Source organism: Heliconius melpomene, chromosome 5, assembly GCF_056956725.1.
Source record: "Heliconius melpomene rosina isolate 202511_hmr_F chromosome 5, ASM5695672v1, whole genome shotgun sequence".
Classification (NCBI taxonomy): domain Eukaryota; kingdom Metazoa; phylum Arthropoda; class Insecta; order Lepidoptera; family Nymphalidae; genus Heliconius; species Heliconius melpomene.
Window position 1 is genome coordinate 2,369,146 of NC_140393.1, and position 16,991 is coordinate 2,386,136.

The 16,991-nt window shown below is 30.7% G+C and overlaps 2 protein-coding genes across 2 annotated transcripts; both read right to left on the reverse strand.

The window, feature by feature from the left end:
- Window positions 1-57: 57 nt before the first annotated feature.
- Window positions 58-2,148, reverse strand: LOC146538870 (lysozyme 2-like). Its single transcript, XM_085185929.1, has 4 exons — window positions 2,100-2,148; window positions 1,392-1,568; window positions 646-719; window positions 58-230 (listed from the first exon to the last, which is right to left on the reverse strand). The coding sequence occupies exons 1-4, from the start codon at window positions 2,146-2,148 to the stop codon at window positions 84-86; spliced, it is 447 nt and encodes a 148-aa protein (XP_085042055.1). The 3' UTR covers window positions 58-83.
- A 4,087-nt stretch (window positions 2,149-6,235) lies between these two features.
- On the reverse strand, window positions 6,236-16,387 carry LOC146538871 (lysozyme-like). Its single transcript, XM_085185709.1, has 4 exons — window positions 16,226-16,387; window positions 9,474-9,647; window positions 8,323-8,396; window positions 6,236-6,537 (listed from the first exon to the last, which is right to left on the reverse strand). The coding sequence occupies exons 1-4, from the start codon at window positions 16,290-16,292 to the stop codon at window positions 6,391-6,393; spliced, it is 462 nt and encodes a 153-aa protein (XP_085041835.1). The 5' UTR covers window positions 16,293-16,387; the 3' UTR covers window positions 6,236-6,390.
- Window positions 16,388-16,991: the final 604 nt, after the last annotated feature.

The following is a 16,991-nucleotide window of genomic DNA, read 5'->3' on the forward strand; positions in this document are numbered from 1 at the left end:
GTGGAAACTATGTACAATAAGAGTAAAAAAAAGTCAAAATTGATTAATTTATTACGTATATTTTGTATAAAATAATAATCAATCTAAGTTTGACCTAACCGACACTCCTGATAAAGCTGAAGTCTCCGTCTTCCCAAAGGTGTAAGATGGAGAGGCTCTGAGCAGGACGCGCCGTGGTGGTTGATCATCATGTAGTCGTAGCAGTCCGTCACACCGTCTTCATTGCAGTCCTAGAAAGTGTAAAAATAGGTTTTAATATATTTTAGTGAATTTCTATAAAAGTTTTGTTTGAATTTTGGCTGGCTTCTGGCTTTATTATTTCACAGAAGAACTTTAAATTTTCTTATGATATTGAGTTTGGAATAGAAGAAGTTTCGTTAATTTCGGTAACTGTAATACATTTCGTAAGTAATTAATATCGTCAAAATCATTTATGTTCAATTTTCAATACCTCTCATAGTTTGTTTTGAACTTTAAGCATTCAATCAAGTTTTGACTACATTTATGAAAAAAATTATAAATAAACAAATGTCTACAAAAATAAAACTTTATTAAACGTTTATTAAAACTGTAAAACTTTATTACAGCAACTTCAATACAGATACAAGATAAAACAAATGAAAAATGGTGTGAAGGCGACCCTACCTTCCCGAATTTCGCCATGTAGTTTTCAACAACTCTTCTTGCACAGTAATATTCTCTAGCGCAATCTTCATAAGCTGAAACATTAATATAAAGGTTGGTATTATTACAGTATTATTGATATTTTATACAGGATCAACATTTTTTTTTTTTTTTTCTACATAAGAAATTATTCGCTAAGATGAAAATTGGCTGCTAAGCAACATATAAAAAGTACAAGTACTATTAAAATATATTGTTATATCATCATGATATAACAATATATTTTAATAGTACTTGTTAAACTTAGTTTAAAATACTTGTATAAATTAGTGAATCAATTTTACATTTTTAAATATAAATTATTATATAAAAAAAAATACATTTAAAAATATAAAAAACCACTCTTCCGAGGGCGGGACAAGGGTCCAAGCCATCGGTGGCTAGGGCTCCAGAGAGAGGAACCTCCGCACAATACGCGCCGTCTTAAGTAACACTGCCTTCTTATATATTTATTACGATTATTGTCAAAGAAATTCCTTAACAGCATTGGAAATAGGAAATAATAAAAAAGCATGAAATTCACGTTTTATCGCGCATGAGTAGACAAACACACAGACACAGACTCTATCCTGGTAGACACAGACAGTCTTACAAAAATATTCTTTCTACCCAATTTTTTGTATTTCTTCATAAAAAACTTTTCTGTTAAAAATAATTAAATGTTTGCAGAGTTAGCTACACTATAATATATTACTAAATATTCGTACCTTCTCTCCTCTCTGGGTTATCTTCAGGCAGCGTTGGCTTTCCAGCGTCTATCCAGTACAACCTGGAGATATAAAAGGGCCCACAGTATCCCCCTGAACAACCGTGTGATAAGTCGCACCCAGCGACATGACATAGGCAGCGTAAGCACGAGTCATTTAAATTCGAAACATGGATACCTGAAATTTGAAAAATTAAAGGATATATTACAAAAAATATAGTAGTTTTACGGTATAGTTGTGAATATATGTCATATATATATATATATAGGTATATGATTCGATTCTTACAAGAGTCTCCCAAATATCTTTAAGCGTGAAAAATTGAGAAAACAAATGGAAAACATCTCAACATTAGATTTTTCACTTGATACAACGAAATATTAAAACGTGAAAGAGAAAAGTATAATAAAACCTCAACACCAAAAAAATTCAGAATCAAAAATTTATATGTTTATACACATATACCTACATATATACCTATAAGAAATATACATATTATGTTACTAAAATAGTTGGGAATCAACAATTGACTTCAGAATATAAAGTTTCGTGATTTAAAACCGAATTAAAAATATTCAATGTATAAATTAATGTAAAATTCATACCTATTACATTTTCTAAAAATAAACCACAAATAAAAACAATAAAAAATATTTTCAAAGACATTTCTTTATCCAAATAAGTTATGTAGAGACTTTCTTCACACACTATTTAGCTTAGAGTGTTGCTTAAAAACAAATATGTCGAGAGGTGACATAATATACACAAAAACCTCTAATAAAATACCTGTGGGCTCTCAAACGGATGTAGAATAATTGCAAAAACCCAAGACTTCGATACTCGACTGTAGATCACGTACGGACTTATTAGTTCCTACTTTGCTATATAAATTACTATGAGATGCTATTATTATAGTAACTATTAGTACTTACTTACCTACGAGATGAGTGTCGTGAGAAACTTGTTTAAACTAGCTTTTAACCTTTTACCACATATCGATGTTTCTGTTTTCTGAACTACGTTTAAATATTTTTGGCTTAAAAGCTTTTATTTTCTTCGATTAATTTGTGAAAACACAGGCACATAAAGAAATATTAATTGGTTCTTTCTCTTTTTAGATTAACGCTGTAATCGCATATAGCAGAGTTCCCCACTTTCCCTCAAACTGTCGGGTTATTACGTGTTCAGTGGCAGAACATGGAGTTTTAAGCGCTACGTTACCAGGTTCCCTCTGCATACCTTGCTACGTGCGAAATATAGCATGAAATAAAAACATATTCTATAGTGAAGGACATTTTGCAAAATTAGTTTTTATATTCCACCTAAAAATTTACTACAGTCTATTAGGTACAGTTTGTGTAAACATTGGTAGGGTCTCAAAACAAATTATTGTAATATATCAATCATATCTTCTTGTTATCTTATTCTGTGAAATAAATGACATTTGAATTGTCCATTGGATCGATGTATTAAATGTAACATCCGGTGTAACAACTCTAAAAGCTCGGACGCTTAGAAGGTTACTCGAAATAAAGGTCACTTCATTTTTATTTCTTTTTAAGTATTACTAAAGACCGGATAGGATTTTAATTGTAATTGGGATTTTATATTTTGTTTCTTTTTATTCTTTCATTAGACATGTCGTGCAGAGTGGCAAAAAATAAATTTATCAAATTGGGATTTGTAAGTAATAAATATATTCCCTATAGATAATTAGTTCCTGGGGTGCGACCTCCCGGACGCCCAAGGAAGCGCTGGTTGGATGTCGTGATGCAGGACATGAGAGCCAATGGTCTAACCATCGAGGACGCAAAAGATCGTGCAAAGTGGAGTAGGTTGAGTAGGAAGGCAGACCCTGGTAATAGCCGGGATTAATGCCAGGAAGAAGAAGAGATATTTAATAATACGAAATCCATTCCTTTTAATGAGAATTCAATCCACAATATATTTATCCTTATTTATTTATTTATTTGGGGTAAAAATGGACCGGTTCTTAGTAGAGTACCTACTTAAAAATTTTTTTAGATATTTAAAATACTGCCAATTTGCCATTGCCATATATAATACTAGTGGACGCACGCAGCTTCGCTTGTTTATTTGCACCGTGAGGGGTATATTCTATTAAACCAAGAAACACGTGTTCAATAAAATATTTTTAAGTCTAAATTTCAAGATTAAAGTTCAAGATTTTTCCATACAAACTTTCAATCCCTTTAGGGTTAAAATTTTTCGAAATCCCTCCTTAGTGGATGTCCAGATTACGAAAATAAACGTCTGTCCAAATTTCTACCATGAGCGGTAACGGCTGTGCGTGCGTCTTACTTCAGTCAGTAGGAACACGTCGTTTTATATACGAGTACTAGCGACCCTATTGCGGCTTCGCCCGCTTTTACTACTGGATTATTCATATAACGTATGTTTGCGTTTGCAAAGCACTTAAGATAATGTGAAAATTAATTAAACCCTAATGCAACCCGCATTTTCGTAGTTTCAATAAGGATTTTCCAATTGTTTTACACAGCAAGGATTTTTTAGTAGATACCGTAATTTTAAATCTGTGCTACTAATCATTTCAAGTACTTATTAAAATATATTTAAATTACTATTTTTAGATAGTTAAATGACATTAAATAATACAACTCAACTCGAATTATCCAATATGTGCAAACGCATCTAAATCTTCGTTGCTATAAAGGCAGGCGGGTTTTTTTTTTTTCGAGCTTGTGGTTAATGCTGAAGAGGGTATTCTGTCCCTGATGAAAAGCAAGCACTACGTGGCTGCCTGTGACGAAAATTAAATAGAATGCATCGGCCGGGAATTGAACCCGGACTGCCCGCGTGGCAGGCGAGCATTCTACCACTGAACCACCGATGCGTGTAAGGCAGGCGGGCGCGGCGGACTCGCTTGTATAAGCATAACGTCGCGAGGCGCGTTTCGCAGGAAGGATTTTTTGATATTGTAACAACTTCTAAAGTACTTATTAAAATGAAACACAGAAAAGACAGTTTTAATCTACATTAAATGGCCAACGTAACTAATATACTTATTTATATGCTGAGAGTAAGGGATAAGTGAAACTTGACTCGATACAGTTGATGTGTGAACGGCGTGATGTGTCAATAATTAAATGCGTTTTTCTCTAAAACTATTCGCAATTTCGAAATAGTGTAAAAAGCAAATTTTATCTTCGTTTAACGTAGAAAATTAATAAAGTATTTTAAAGGATAAGGATTAATACCATTATAAAAAAATATCCCTCACAATAAAAAATATATTCAAATTACTATTTTTAGACAGAAATATGATCACTACACGTTATTCTTAAAAGATACGAATATGCCATCCCGGACTTTTTTGTAGATCTTATTAAGAGGAACAATACTCCAGTACATTTTTTTTATGTAGTATTTACCATTAAAGCAGCGCATGCGCCTAAGTGTCTCAGCGGGTAGGACTTTATACACATTTATCGTATTTATGTTAATTTACATAAGAATGTACAAATAATAAACTATATATAAACCTTCCCTGAGAAATACTCGACGTAATGGTGAAAACCGCATCCAAATCCGTTGGGTGGTTTAGAAGAAGAAGAGTTCAGACAGACACAAAAAGCGACTTTGTTTTATAAGATACTAGCGGCCGGCTCACGGTTTCACCCGCGTGAACTATGTTATTATTAATTTCTGTCTCCATGACTACGTCCTAGTGACGTCTATGCAAAATTTGAGACTCCTAGAATTTGTAGTAACGTAGTTTCATACAAACTTTCGACCCCAAAAACAACCCCTTAGAAGTCGAATATTGCAAATTTCCGTCTTAGCGAGCACCTACGTCCCATAAGTAACTTCTATGCAAAATTTGAGATTCCTAGCACATGTAGTTTCTGAGATTTCGTGATGAGTGAGTGACCTTTCGATTTTATATATATAGATATATATATAGGATAAAGATTAAACAGATCAAATGTTTAAAGTACATTTAAAATCTATTGATAAGATCAAATATAAATAAACAATAACATTGATTAGATATATCTTGTGTAAATACACGTTATAAATGTTATCAATAATCTTAATATCCAAGTAAGTACTAATTTTGTAATTTACAAGAAAGTTTTTTTCTAAAATGACATATCGGGTAGGAGGAAGCAAAACTTAGTCGAATCGAGGTCAGCGCAGGGGCACAAAATGTAACTGTCAAACCGACTGGTTGTTGGTTCGATCCTCACTCGAGGAAATTAAATATTTATTTACATTTTTATTTCCGTTTCTTCGCTCTGGTGTCGAGGCAAAGCGCGGCGTTGAGTTCTGCTACTCAACACGCAATGCCTCCAGTCTCTCCTCCTCCAATCCAGCGGAATGAGGGGAACGTAGTGTATTAACACAAGGTTTCTTATGCCTACCCTGCTGAGTGCGGGATACAACGTGAAGTACCTGATTATTAGTACTAGTTTCCATTAGTGAAGACTGTGGGAACTTGATTGGTTTGTTTAAAAAAAAAATGTGTACTATATTTAATGTTTACTAAATTTAAATTAAAAAAAGGGATAAAGGGGTCCCATCAACTCCACAATATTAAGGTTGCAAACTATAAGAATAGCTTTGTCTTTTGTTTTGTGTGACAAGAGGCAGCCTTAAGTTTATTAGCATATTTATTACGTATTTATGTTTTTATTCTTTTGCTTTTATACTGCTTGTAATAATGACCCCTAGCTAGTTTGTTAATGTAAAATGAATTGGTAAAATAAAATAAAACGAGTAAAATAATATTATAACTATTTTAATTTTAAATACTATATGAAAAAAATATATTGCAATCGCCATTAAATCATTTTTTTCACTTACTAAAAAACTTATAAATCTAAAAATGTATCGATATTCAAATGTAACGTACATATTTTTTTACTTTTAATTAAATAAATGACATTTTCGGTTTAAACTATTTTATACTTATCAAAAATTACATCACAATGAAAATGAGCAAAGAGCTAGGACACTAGCCCTGGTATGAGGACACATAGTCGATACACTGATTAAAAACGTTAACGTATTGGAAAGGTAAGTCCCCGGAGCACCCGTATCCTCCCAGCTTGTGGATTGCCATAAAGTCGAGGCAGTCGATTTTACCATCTTTGTTGCAGTCCTGAAAAACAAAAAAATATGGTTATTTAGTTAGGTAGTTGATGTGGTCGTAATAATTTTAGGTTACTTAATATTTGGTTCCCACATTTAGCAGGGTAGGCAGAGGGAACCTAGTGTTAGGACATTTCATTCCCCACTTTCCGCAAATTTTTTCAAGGGATTGCGTGTTGAGTGGCGGAACTCAACGCTGGGTTTTTGCCTTGGCCAGAGTGAAGAAAATAAAAATATTTAATATTTAATTTCCTCGAGTGGGAATCGAACCTCAATTGGCCGTATTTGGTTATTTATAGTCAAAAATGATATGATTGTGGCACATGGTTAATGTGTTAAGTATTTTTTCAATTTCACTCGAAGATGTTAACTATTTATACGTATTATTAGGCTTTTTTGTCTTTTTATCAATAACAGGAAATTATTGAAAAAATGTTAAATAATAAAATAAGTTAAAATTATTTATTCTTTTTCTTAAATACATCCTGTTAGATGCCCTTACGTTGTTTTTTATCTAATCTAACATCTAAAAATATATATTTCCATTTAACACAAGTGACATTTCACGGCCAAAAAAACCGCGAGGACTAAACTAGTTTAATGACATCACTCTCCACATATTCGACAATGTCAATGTTGAACGATTATGCAAATTATTTAGAATGAATTACGTCAAGTACAATACAAAGATTGTTTTGTTATATTTAAATGTCATGAGTTCTTTTAATTTTGATAGACTACAACGAATTTTGTTAAAGCTAAATTTTCATAGAACTGCCATAATATTTTTTCCTTATAAAAATTGTTTACTGAGCCATACGAACCACTAGGCTAAATAAATATTTTTCTTTCCTAAATGTTAAAAATGTTGAAAATTTCTACTCTCAATTTCGCAATATGAGGAAAACCATTGGAAAAACAATGTTATATTGATATTATTGCCCAGATATTTTATTGTCTACTTAATCTGAAATTGATAATTTAAATAATCAACTTATTACATATATTTTTTCTAAATTTAATTAACTTTTAATATTTTATATTTTGTTTATAATATCTACCCCAGTAATATAAGTAATATAAGTAATATATAGTGATTCTAACAATTTATATAACCTAGATAGCTCTAACTTCCTTTATCTATAATTTATTATCTATAAGTTATAATAAATAACCTTTGGATAAGCAGAAATTATCAATTGTTTTTGTTTACATGTCAACTTGTGAGTAAAATGATCTCACGCTTCTATGCAAATTAGTATAGACTATAGACCTAATAAGACATTCTGACATGCAATCCACCCACTAATTTACATATATTTAATAACCATGAGTAAGTAAGTTATAGTTAAGTCGTCTTTGTTTGCAAAATCCGGTTAATTTTGTTCTAAAATAATGAATATTACGTTGACATCATATAGCTTAAGTCATATGTGAAAAAGGAAAGAAAATATCTTATTTTTTTTCGTCAGTTGTCTTGTTTAAATCTAAGTTTCTAAGTAAAGAATACTATTGACTAACACTAAAAATATCTTACATCAATGTAGCACATCAGCACAATATTTGACTGTAAGCGCGACGGTCGCGGGTTCGATTCCTACGGTGAGGAGTGAATTATTTTTACTTCGTCGCTCTGAAAACCGCCATTCACCATGCAATGGAAATTTTGGGGAGAAAATTAAACGGGCAGAAGGCTACGAAGTGTTTAACACTAGATTTTCTCTGTCTACTCTGCCACGCGTGAAGGTATTATTGTTTTTCATAAAGTGGAGAAATAAAAAAAATGTAGTGTTACCTGTCCGAATTTCCTCATGTATCCCTGGACGGCACGAGCCGCGCAGTAAGGATCGTTGGTACAACTTGGGTAAGCTGTAAATAAAATAAAGGTTTCATTAAGTACACATTCCGGGATTTGATTCCATTACGTTAATAATTAAGAGATTTTACTAAAGAGCGGAAGAAGGGATTTAGTTTAATAAATTATTTTATCGAAATTAGTTTTTTTTAAATGTAAATAAATAGATACAAATCGCAAATTAAATTGTTATCCTGCTGTCGAATCTTATTAATAACTATTTTAGCTTATTGTTAAAAGAAAAGATTTTGAATCACAGATACTGAGAATTTGATATTCAACTTTGACCTAGAGGTAGAACCTTGGTGATCCACGGTCAATGCTTACTCATTTTTAAATTATTATCATCGATTCCGAAAACATAATATAACCCTGATATTTAAGTACATATATATATAAGTATTTACGACGTAATATTTTCCTTATGTCATCAATAATGGGACTTCCTTTTAAATTTGTGGCTAAAAGACGAGAACGATCGAGATTAAAGTGAATTGTCTTAGGTGAATTCACACAATGTCTTATTTTAATTGCTTTCGTAGGTATTTTAAGCTTATAACATATTTTATATGAATACTTTTGGAATTTGTAGGTTGCTTTGGAATATTCGGATTACTTTGACCCTCTGATTTTTTTTAAGATGATACTTATTATTCAAATTCAAAATATTCTTTATTCAAATAGGCAATTATTATAAGCACTTTTGAATCGTCAAATGAACATATGAACAAAGAGCTACCACCGGTTCGGAAGGCAGTTCTGCTGAGGAGAGCCGGCAAGAAACTCAACAGTTGCTCTTTTCAAAATCAATGGTACAATCTTTTACATTAGCTGGCAGCTATCCTGCATTACATTAAATTACCATTAATTCCATACATGTTTATCCTCTAATTATCTATTTTGATGATACTATTACTTTTATCCATATATGGTAATACATCACAGATTAAAATTATAGATTAAATAATATTACTTATTAAGAAATCACGAAAATAATTTTATTATTTATCAATTTTTCAACAAAATGTAAGAATAAGTATTTGAAATTTTCTTTCTAACAGTATAATATTACATATTTTCAAAATAATTACCATCAGGAGCATCAGATGACCTTCCATCCAGGGTTGGTTTGCCAGCATCAGCCCAATACGCCCAAGTTATGCGGAACAGACCGCAAGCGTCTCCGTCGCACGTCAGACCCGCTTTACAGCCAGACACTGCTTGGCAAACACATCCTAGACATGCTTCTGTGACTGGATTCTCTCCTGGAAAGGAATAATAAATTTTAGTGAAGATGATGATAGTATATAAACTTATAATGCCCCTTTTTGTTCTTTTCTTTATAAAAGGTAAACAATGAATAATCACTGTTGGCGCTACGTGAAAAATATTTATATATGTAAATATTTTACCTGTAAACCGCAGTTTTAAGAATTGCTTTGTGTAATTTTTATAAAATTTATTTTTATTTATATTTTCATATAAAAGTAGAAAGAATAAAAGAAAAAATGTTCTGCAGAAGTATCTGTATAAAAATACATTATATAAACTTGGAAAATCTATGTTTAACTTCATTTAATTAGTGAACATCCTTCTTAAATTTTATAAGTAGGTACTTTTAAAAAATTAGGTTAATTGATATTATGCAATATGTATTCAATAATATTCATAAAAATAAGACAATTTAAATGCGGACGCGGTTTCTAGATAATTCCACTAACTAGAAAAACAATTAATTAACAATTTAAAATCATTTTCACAATAATAATAATGCTAAAACTATTAGTAACAGGAGGTCGTCGTAGAGCAGGTGCACTAGGGTGTAACTGTAATGCGACTTTCGTGGGTGCGATCCCCACTCGACTGAATGTGTTAATATTTATTAATATTTTAATTTCGCCATAAGGGCAAAAGCCCGGCGTTCAATTCCGCCACTCTCGACACTGAAGTGAAAAACAGAGCTTATTAACACTAAGTTGCCTCTGCTTTCTTTATTGAGTGCGGGATACAGCGTGAACTACTATTTTTATTAATATTAATAAATATAGGCATTATAACTTTGAGCTCTTAGTATAATATTAAACCTATTAGTAATACAAATGGACTCATTTCCAAGCCTTCACTCAGATCCGGTACGAGTGTTCGTCATAACTCACAGTTATTATTTATCTCATAGTAATGTTGCGAGTGACCTTTTATTGCCGCTTAATTGAATGATAACTGAAATCGCTTTATAATATTCTAAGAATATGTAAGCGCAACTAATATGAAACATTTTTTTATATTAATTTATTAGAAGATCTATTATAAAAATATGCTAGGAATACGTTCTGATTTATATGTAATAATATAGTTTTCTTATTTTAATGAAGTTTTTGTTAAAAGTTCAAATACGAGTATATAAGATCAAATTCATAAGTCTCGTTGACTGAATGATACATTTTAATAATACCAAATATTCAATTTGTTCTTAAATGTTCCGGCTTGAAATGTGAGTTACAGTAGTTTTATAAAGTTAAAATTTAAATGCACATGTATTATACATAATGGAAAAAGTTAATGACGTACTTGATACGGGAGATTAAATTAAAATTAATTTTCATGAATTTAATTAATAATATTCTTGAATTAACTAATATTCCCAATAGTTCGGAGTGTCTTCACACTAGGTTCCCCCTAAAAAAAATATTTAATATACAAGGCCACAACCAATTCATCCAGTTACACACACCAGAAGTAAGAAATATGGAATAAAGTAGTTGCATTGTTTCTATATATGTATATTAATAAAGTCATACATATAATATGCACATACAAATTACAAGGCCATCTTAACATTATGTTGTTGATATATATAAAACTTGGCATTGTAAATAGGATACAAGACGAAACAATGGATTTTAAAATATATTATTTTCGTTATAAGTTATTTATTGACATTACTGGACTTAAATTAAAATATAATTTGTTTTTCAATTTAATACATATTAAGATATGTAAAGTGCACATATTAAATAATAAAAAGTCATATTAATAAGTGTAAAAACATAGTAATAGTCCATCTAATGCTGCATCTGTGCATTTAAGACATCTCTAGTGACTATTTTTCATTGCGTATATCAATTCTGGATTGAATGATATAATACTAGTTGCTATCGTGTTAAAGGGAGAAATAATATAATATATAGTACATTTCTACGATTGGGGATTGAACCCATAACCACCACTGCGCCTTGACGACCTTAAGATAGATGAACATAAAATAACAATCACTGTGTAATTTGATATATGGTTGTGTCTGTATATCCTCTAAAATGTTCGAGATGCGTGAAGATGAAAAAAAACCTTAGCAAAATATACTTAGAGGAAGCAGAGCGAATAATTGACCTATAGATCGTGATCTAAGTCAATAAGTATGCTTACGGATGTAGAACGATATGATACACATATCTCAGGAACCGTCCAAGCGAAGAAAACATTGATACTCATTTACATAACAGATTGTTATATTAATTATTTAACAAGGATAATTATTGTAAATATTATTATTTATTACTAGCATTTGAATTTATTCTATAATAATCTCGCTGGCGCAATGGTCCAAGCGTGTGTCTCTAAACACGACCGTCCTTGGTTCAATTCCCAGTCGGAAAAATTAATTATTATTTATTAATATTTCCTTTTCCTCGATCTGGTAACAACTGCCACTCACTACATTAGTAAAAATAAATCAAACGTCATTCATTCACTAATATAGTAAACGCGTTGATGTCTTTAATATGCAAAAAAAAATCAAACGCAATTCCTCAATTATTTGAGTCTTGAGTCTCTTTGAGAAAATTATTATATATTATAAGTAAATATATGAATCTAGAAATCTGTAAACGGGTTGAAAGAGGAAAAATCTCTCCGATAATTACTGTGGCCATAAATAATAAAATAAATAATGATGCATTAATGTTATATACAATTTATGCGTAAAGGTATATGATTATTTATAAACAGGTTTTTCTAAATAATTTATAAATCATAGCGTATATATCGATTATATAAAAAAATCACACTAATATTATAAATGTGAATGTAAGTTTGTTTGTCACGTTTTCACGCCAAAACTAGTCAACCGATTATCATAAAACTTTATACATATATTCTTAGAGGTGTTGGATTTTAATTTAAAAAAATAATATATTTTTAAAACATATTATTAACCTTTATCTATAATATGAATAAATGTCAAGAACTTGTTCTGTATGAATACAGTAAATGCAAAGTATTAATGTCGATTCGATAAATAAATACATTGTCAGCTTTAATATTCCCATATTTTTTTGTAAAATTTTAAATTTTATTAGCTGGCTTACACTCTTACATTAAAAAGGAGATGTTACGTGTGTAAATTTAAATATTTACAAGATTTTCTATGTAAAACAGTCAGTTAATATGGTGTACAGCAAAGACCTAACAACTATGTTGTCAGACGAGTGCTTCAGGAGGAACCGGTCGGCATAAAGAAAAATATTCATAACCAGAGTAAATTAAATGTAACTTGTTTTACATTTAAATGGAGAGCTGGTTTCAATGTGGAGGGAATATAATATTATTATATGTATAGCCACTTGTTCGAGGACCTCTATGGTTTTTATATAAAAATAATTTATAAATTTAATTTATTATACATGACTCGATTGACCGACGACCTGAAGAAGGTTGCTGGCTTCGACTGGATGCGGAAGGCGGAGGATCGGGAGCTTTGGCGCACCCTGGGAGAGGCCTATGTCCAGCAGTGGATCCGAAAAGGCTGATTTGATGATGACATAATACAAATAATGGAACATTTACATAAAAAAGACCTTAAATTAAAAAGATAAAACAAGAAATACAAGTATAAGTAGAAATTAAGGTTGAAAATCCCTGAAATAAATAAATATTCTGTACATACATATATTGAAGAATTCAGAAGCGAGATTTAAATATTATGTATAGCAAATGTCATTACTATTATAAATAAAATATTCAAATAGCCGTACCGTGCCACCATAAAACGTAAACAAAACGAAAACGATTATTATAGTATTATGCCATATTTATTATAACTACTCTATGAATTAAGTCTAAAATTATGCAAACTTGTTATGGAAAAAAAAGTTAACTTTAATATTCGAACTATTATTATATTTTCCTTTTCGCATAAATGTGTGAACGTGACTGGTTGTGGGTTCGATCTCCACTTGAGATAATGAAATATTAATATGAATTTATATTTTAATTTCTTTACTCTGGTGTTGAGGCAAAGCGCGGCATTTAGTTCCGCCAGTCAACACGTAATGCCTTCAGAATTCTGCGGAAAATGGAGAACGGAGTGTCTTAACACTATGTTCCCGGCGGCGTAAAGCTGATTTTAATTCAATATTTTCCTTTTAAACGGAACAATTTATTTAAAAGGTTGATAAAAATTTGCAAAAAAAATTAACTTCTGAATTTTGACCTTAACCTTTACGAAAAGATGGTTAAATTACGTAATGTCGTAGAGGCTCTATAATTTATGTCACCATGACTGACATTCAGAAACTACAATGATAAATATAAAGAAGGTGGTTTGGCTTGCATAATGACCTCTAGTGTTGAAGTTAAAACATATATGTGTAATATTAAAGTGTTCTTATTTAAACTTACAAGGTAAATAATATTTTTACTTTAGACATGTCTCCATATTGAGTTTACTTGTAAATGTATGGGGGAAAAATATCTAAAGTATTCATTCCATAATTAGTTTCTGGACTATCATTATATTTATTATTAAAGCCATTAAAATTATTTGCACATTCTTTGCTAATTGAATATAAATGTCTATTACTATATATACACAATAATAACATAATTGTTGCTTTTACCAACTTTAGTAATACTTTTTTGCTTCACGCTAAATCCTGCACACAGCAGAGTAAACGGAGAAATAGGGTGAAGAAAACACTTTATGCCCCATTTTTCTGCTGATTTCTGGGGGCATTGCGTACTTAGTGGCAGAACTCACCGTGTTTTGGCTCGATATCAGGTCGAAGAAATGAAAATATTAAATATTTCATTTCCTCGAATGGGAATCGAACCCAAATCTGTCATGTTTACAGTCACACGCTTGTGCCCCTGCCAAGACTAGCTTCAACATAATTATTAATAACTATTAATGTATTTTCCGTTTTATATGTGACAACGAGAAAATTTAGATTTAAAAACCAAAATTAAGTTTTAGTATGTTTTTAAATATGAAAAAATAGCAGGAAACACTACAGCCGTCAGTACCTAGGAGCCAATTATGCAAAGTATGACGAATCCGGAAGGTTTTTTTCTTGCTACGTATTACTCGCATTGTTATATATCATTAACATAATTTTTACAGTTGAAGTTAATTGCATATATATACGTAGGTATCATCAATCAAATATTTTGCAATAAGATTAATTAATGTATTGCAAAATGAAGTTAAATTGCTGTAATTGTACAGAGTTTTCTTATTAATATAGTCGAAGCATTCTCTTTGCTTAATGTGGGTTAAGATTTACTTTAGAAGTAAAAGCTACTGTTCAATAGAAATAGAAATAGAATAAGATTATTATAAATATATGTAAACATTTTTTTTATAGGGGCTTTTAAATAGAGAAAAAAAGCTGATTGAGACAGAAAGAGAGATCTCGTATTTTTTATGCTTAAATTTTTTTTAGCTATAAAGCTAAAAAAACTCGCACATAGTAGGGTAGGCAGAGGGAACCAGGGAAACTTATGTATGCGGGCGCAACGGGCATCAAAAGGAAAGGGGCATCAAAGTCGACGATAATTTTTTTTTAAAGGTAGCCCCTTTAAAAAAAGGCGTAGTCCCCTAAGCCGCACCGGGCAGCAAATACCCTAGCTACGCCACTGGAGTGGGGATCAAACCCACAACCTTTCCCGTTTACAGACACATGCTTGTGCCCCTGCGCCACGTCTGGCCTCACGTTTTGATGTTACTAAAATCGACTTATGTTCAATGGAAAATATCTCGGTATATTTATACGTTAATTATATCATTCATCAAGCCTATACAACAATTATAATGTCAATATTAATTCTAATACTAGCTTATAAAGTTATTAAATGTTTTTCTTTCTTCTCATATCCGATTTTATAGACATTTTCTACTGTAAGCATTAATTATTTAGATATTAGTTAGCATTTTTAAAATTTTATATAAATTTTCCTCTATAATTAGTTTAAGGGTTATATAATAGGTTTAATTTGTTTATCTATATTTTAAGAAAAGTTTTTCTGTATTATAAGGGACAAAAACAAAACTCAATTACGTATATATAGAATGGAATCTTTATTAAATAATTCTTATACATCTCCGCCAAAATTTATTATAATATAACATAAAATATATAACATTAAAACAATAAAATATATAACATACTTTTAACTTTATTTATTTATTTTTAGCTTCACGCTGTATCACGTACTTATAAGGCAGAGAGAATACCTATGAGACCTAGTGTTAAGACACTTCCGTCGACCACTTTCCACCGCATTTTTGAGACGTCTTAAATGGTAGAACTGAACGCCGCTCTTGAAAATATAAAATATTTAATTCCCCTATGTGGAGATTGAACCCACAACTATCGCGTTTTTAGTTGCACGGTTGCCTTGTGCCACGACGGCCTCAATTTATTAATACCTAGTATATACATACGATATAAATAAAAGAGTAAGGACTATTTTATAATGTCCATGTTATTTATTTTAGTTTATTTTTTCAATTTGAATTTTCCTAGCATGTGGAAATTAAATTTAAATATTAAATAATTTTACTGACCAATATCGGCGAAGGCGACTCCAACCAGCAATAATATGGCACTAAACTTAATCACGGCTGACGCCATAGCGACAATATAAAACTATATAAATAATATTAAAATATTTTAAATTGTAAACGTCGTATGCGCACGCGCATCTGCTCTCAACTGGCATTGGTCTTGGCCTTAAACCCTCTTATATGCGCGTATGTTGAGTCAGTGGATTCCATAAAAATAAGTTTATATTTAGATTTTTTGTTTTTCATTTTATTGCAAGAAGGTTTTATATTTCTGGAAGCTATGGAATAGATTTACTTGATATTTTTTTAATTATAAAGATAGCTGGTTCGCAAAGGTTGTAAATATCAATGTTATTGTAAACTTTACACATTATAATGTAAATATGTTACTATATAAAGTAAATTAAAATTTAAAAAAATAATGAAGTCAGCTTCACGTTTCAAAATACATAAAATAAAGAATAATAATATAAAAAGTAATCCGATTGCCTGCATTACTATAGATTAAATATCTTAAATGATAATATACCAGGTACCGGGTGCGCAATCCGAGACGTTTGTTTTTCATATTAATATTCGTGGAAGACTCTGTATTGCGTTCCCAACGACGGTGTCAACAAGTTTAATTAGAATATCACCCTAACATATATTATTACAGATATTTCTGTTGACACGTAGCTTATAATTAATTAAAATTTAAAAGAATATATTAGTTTATTTTTGAATAAAAATATTTTTTAATAACAATTAAAGGTTCCAAAACTTG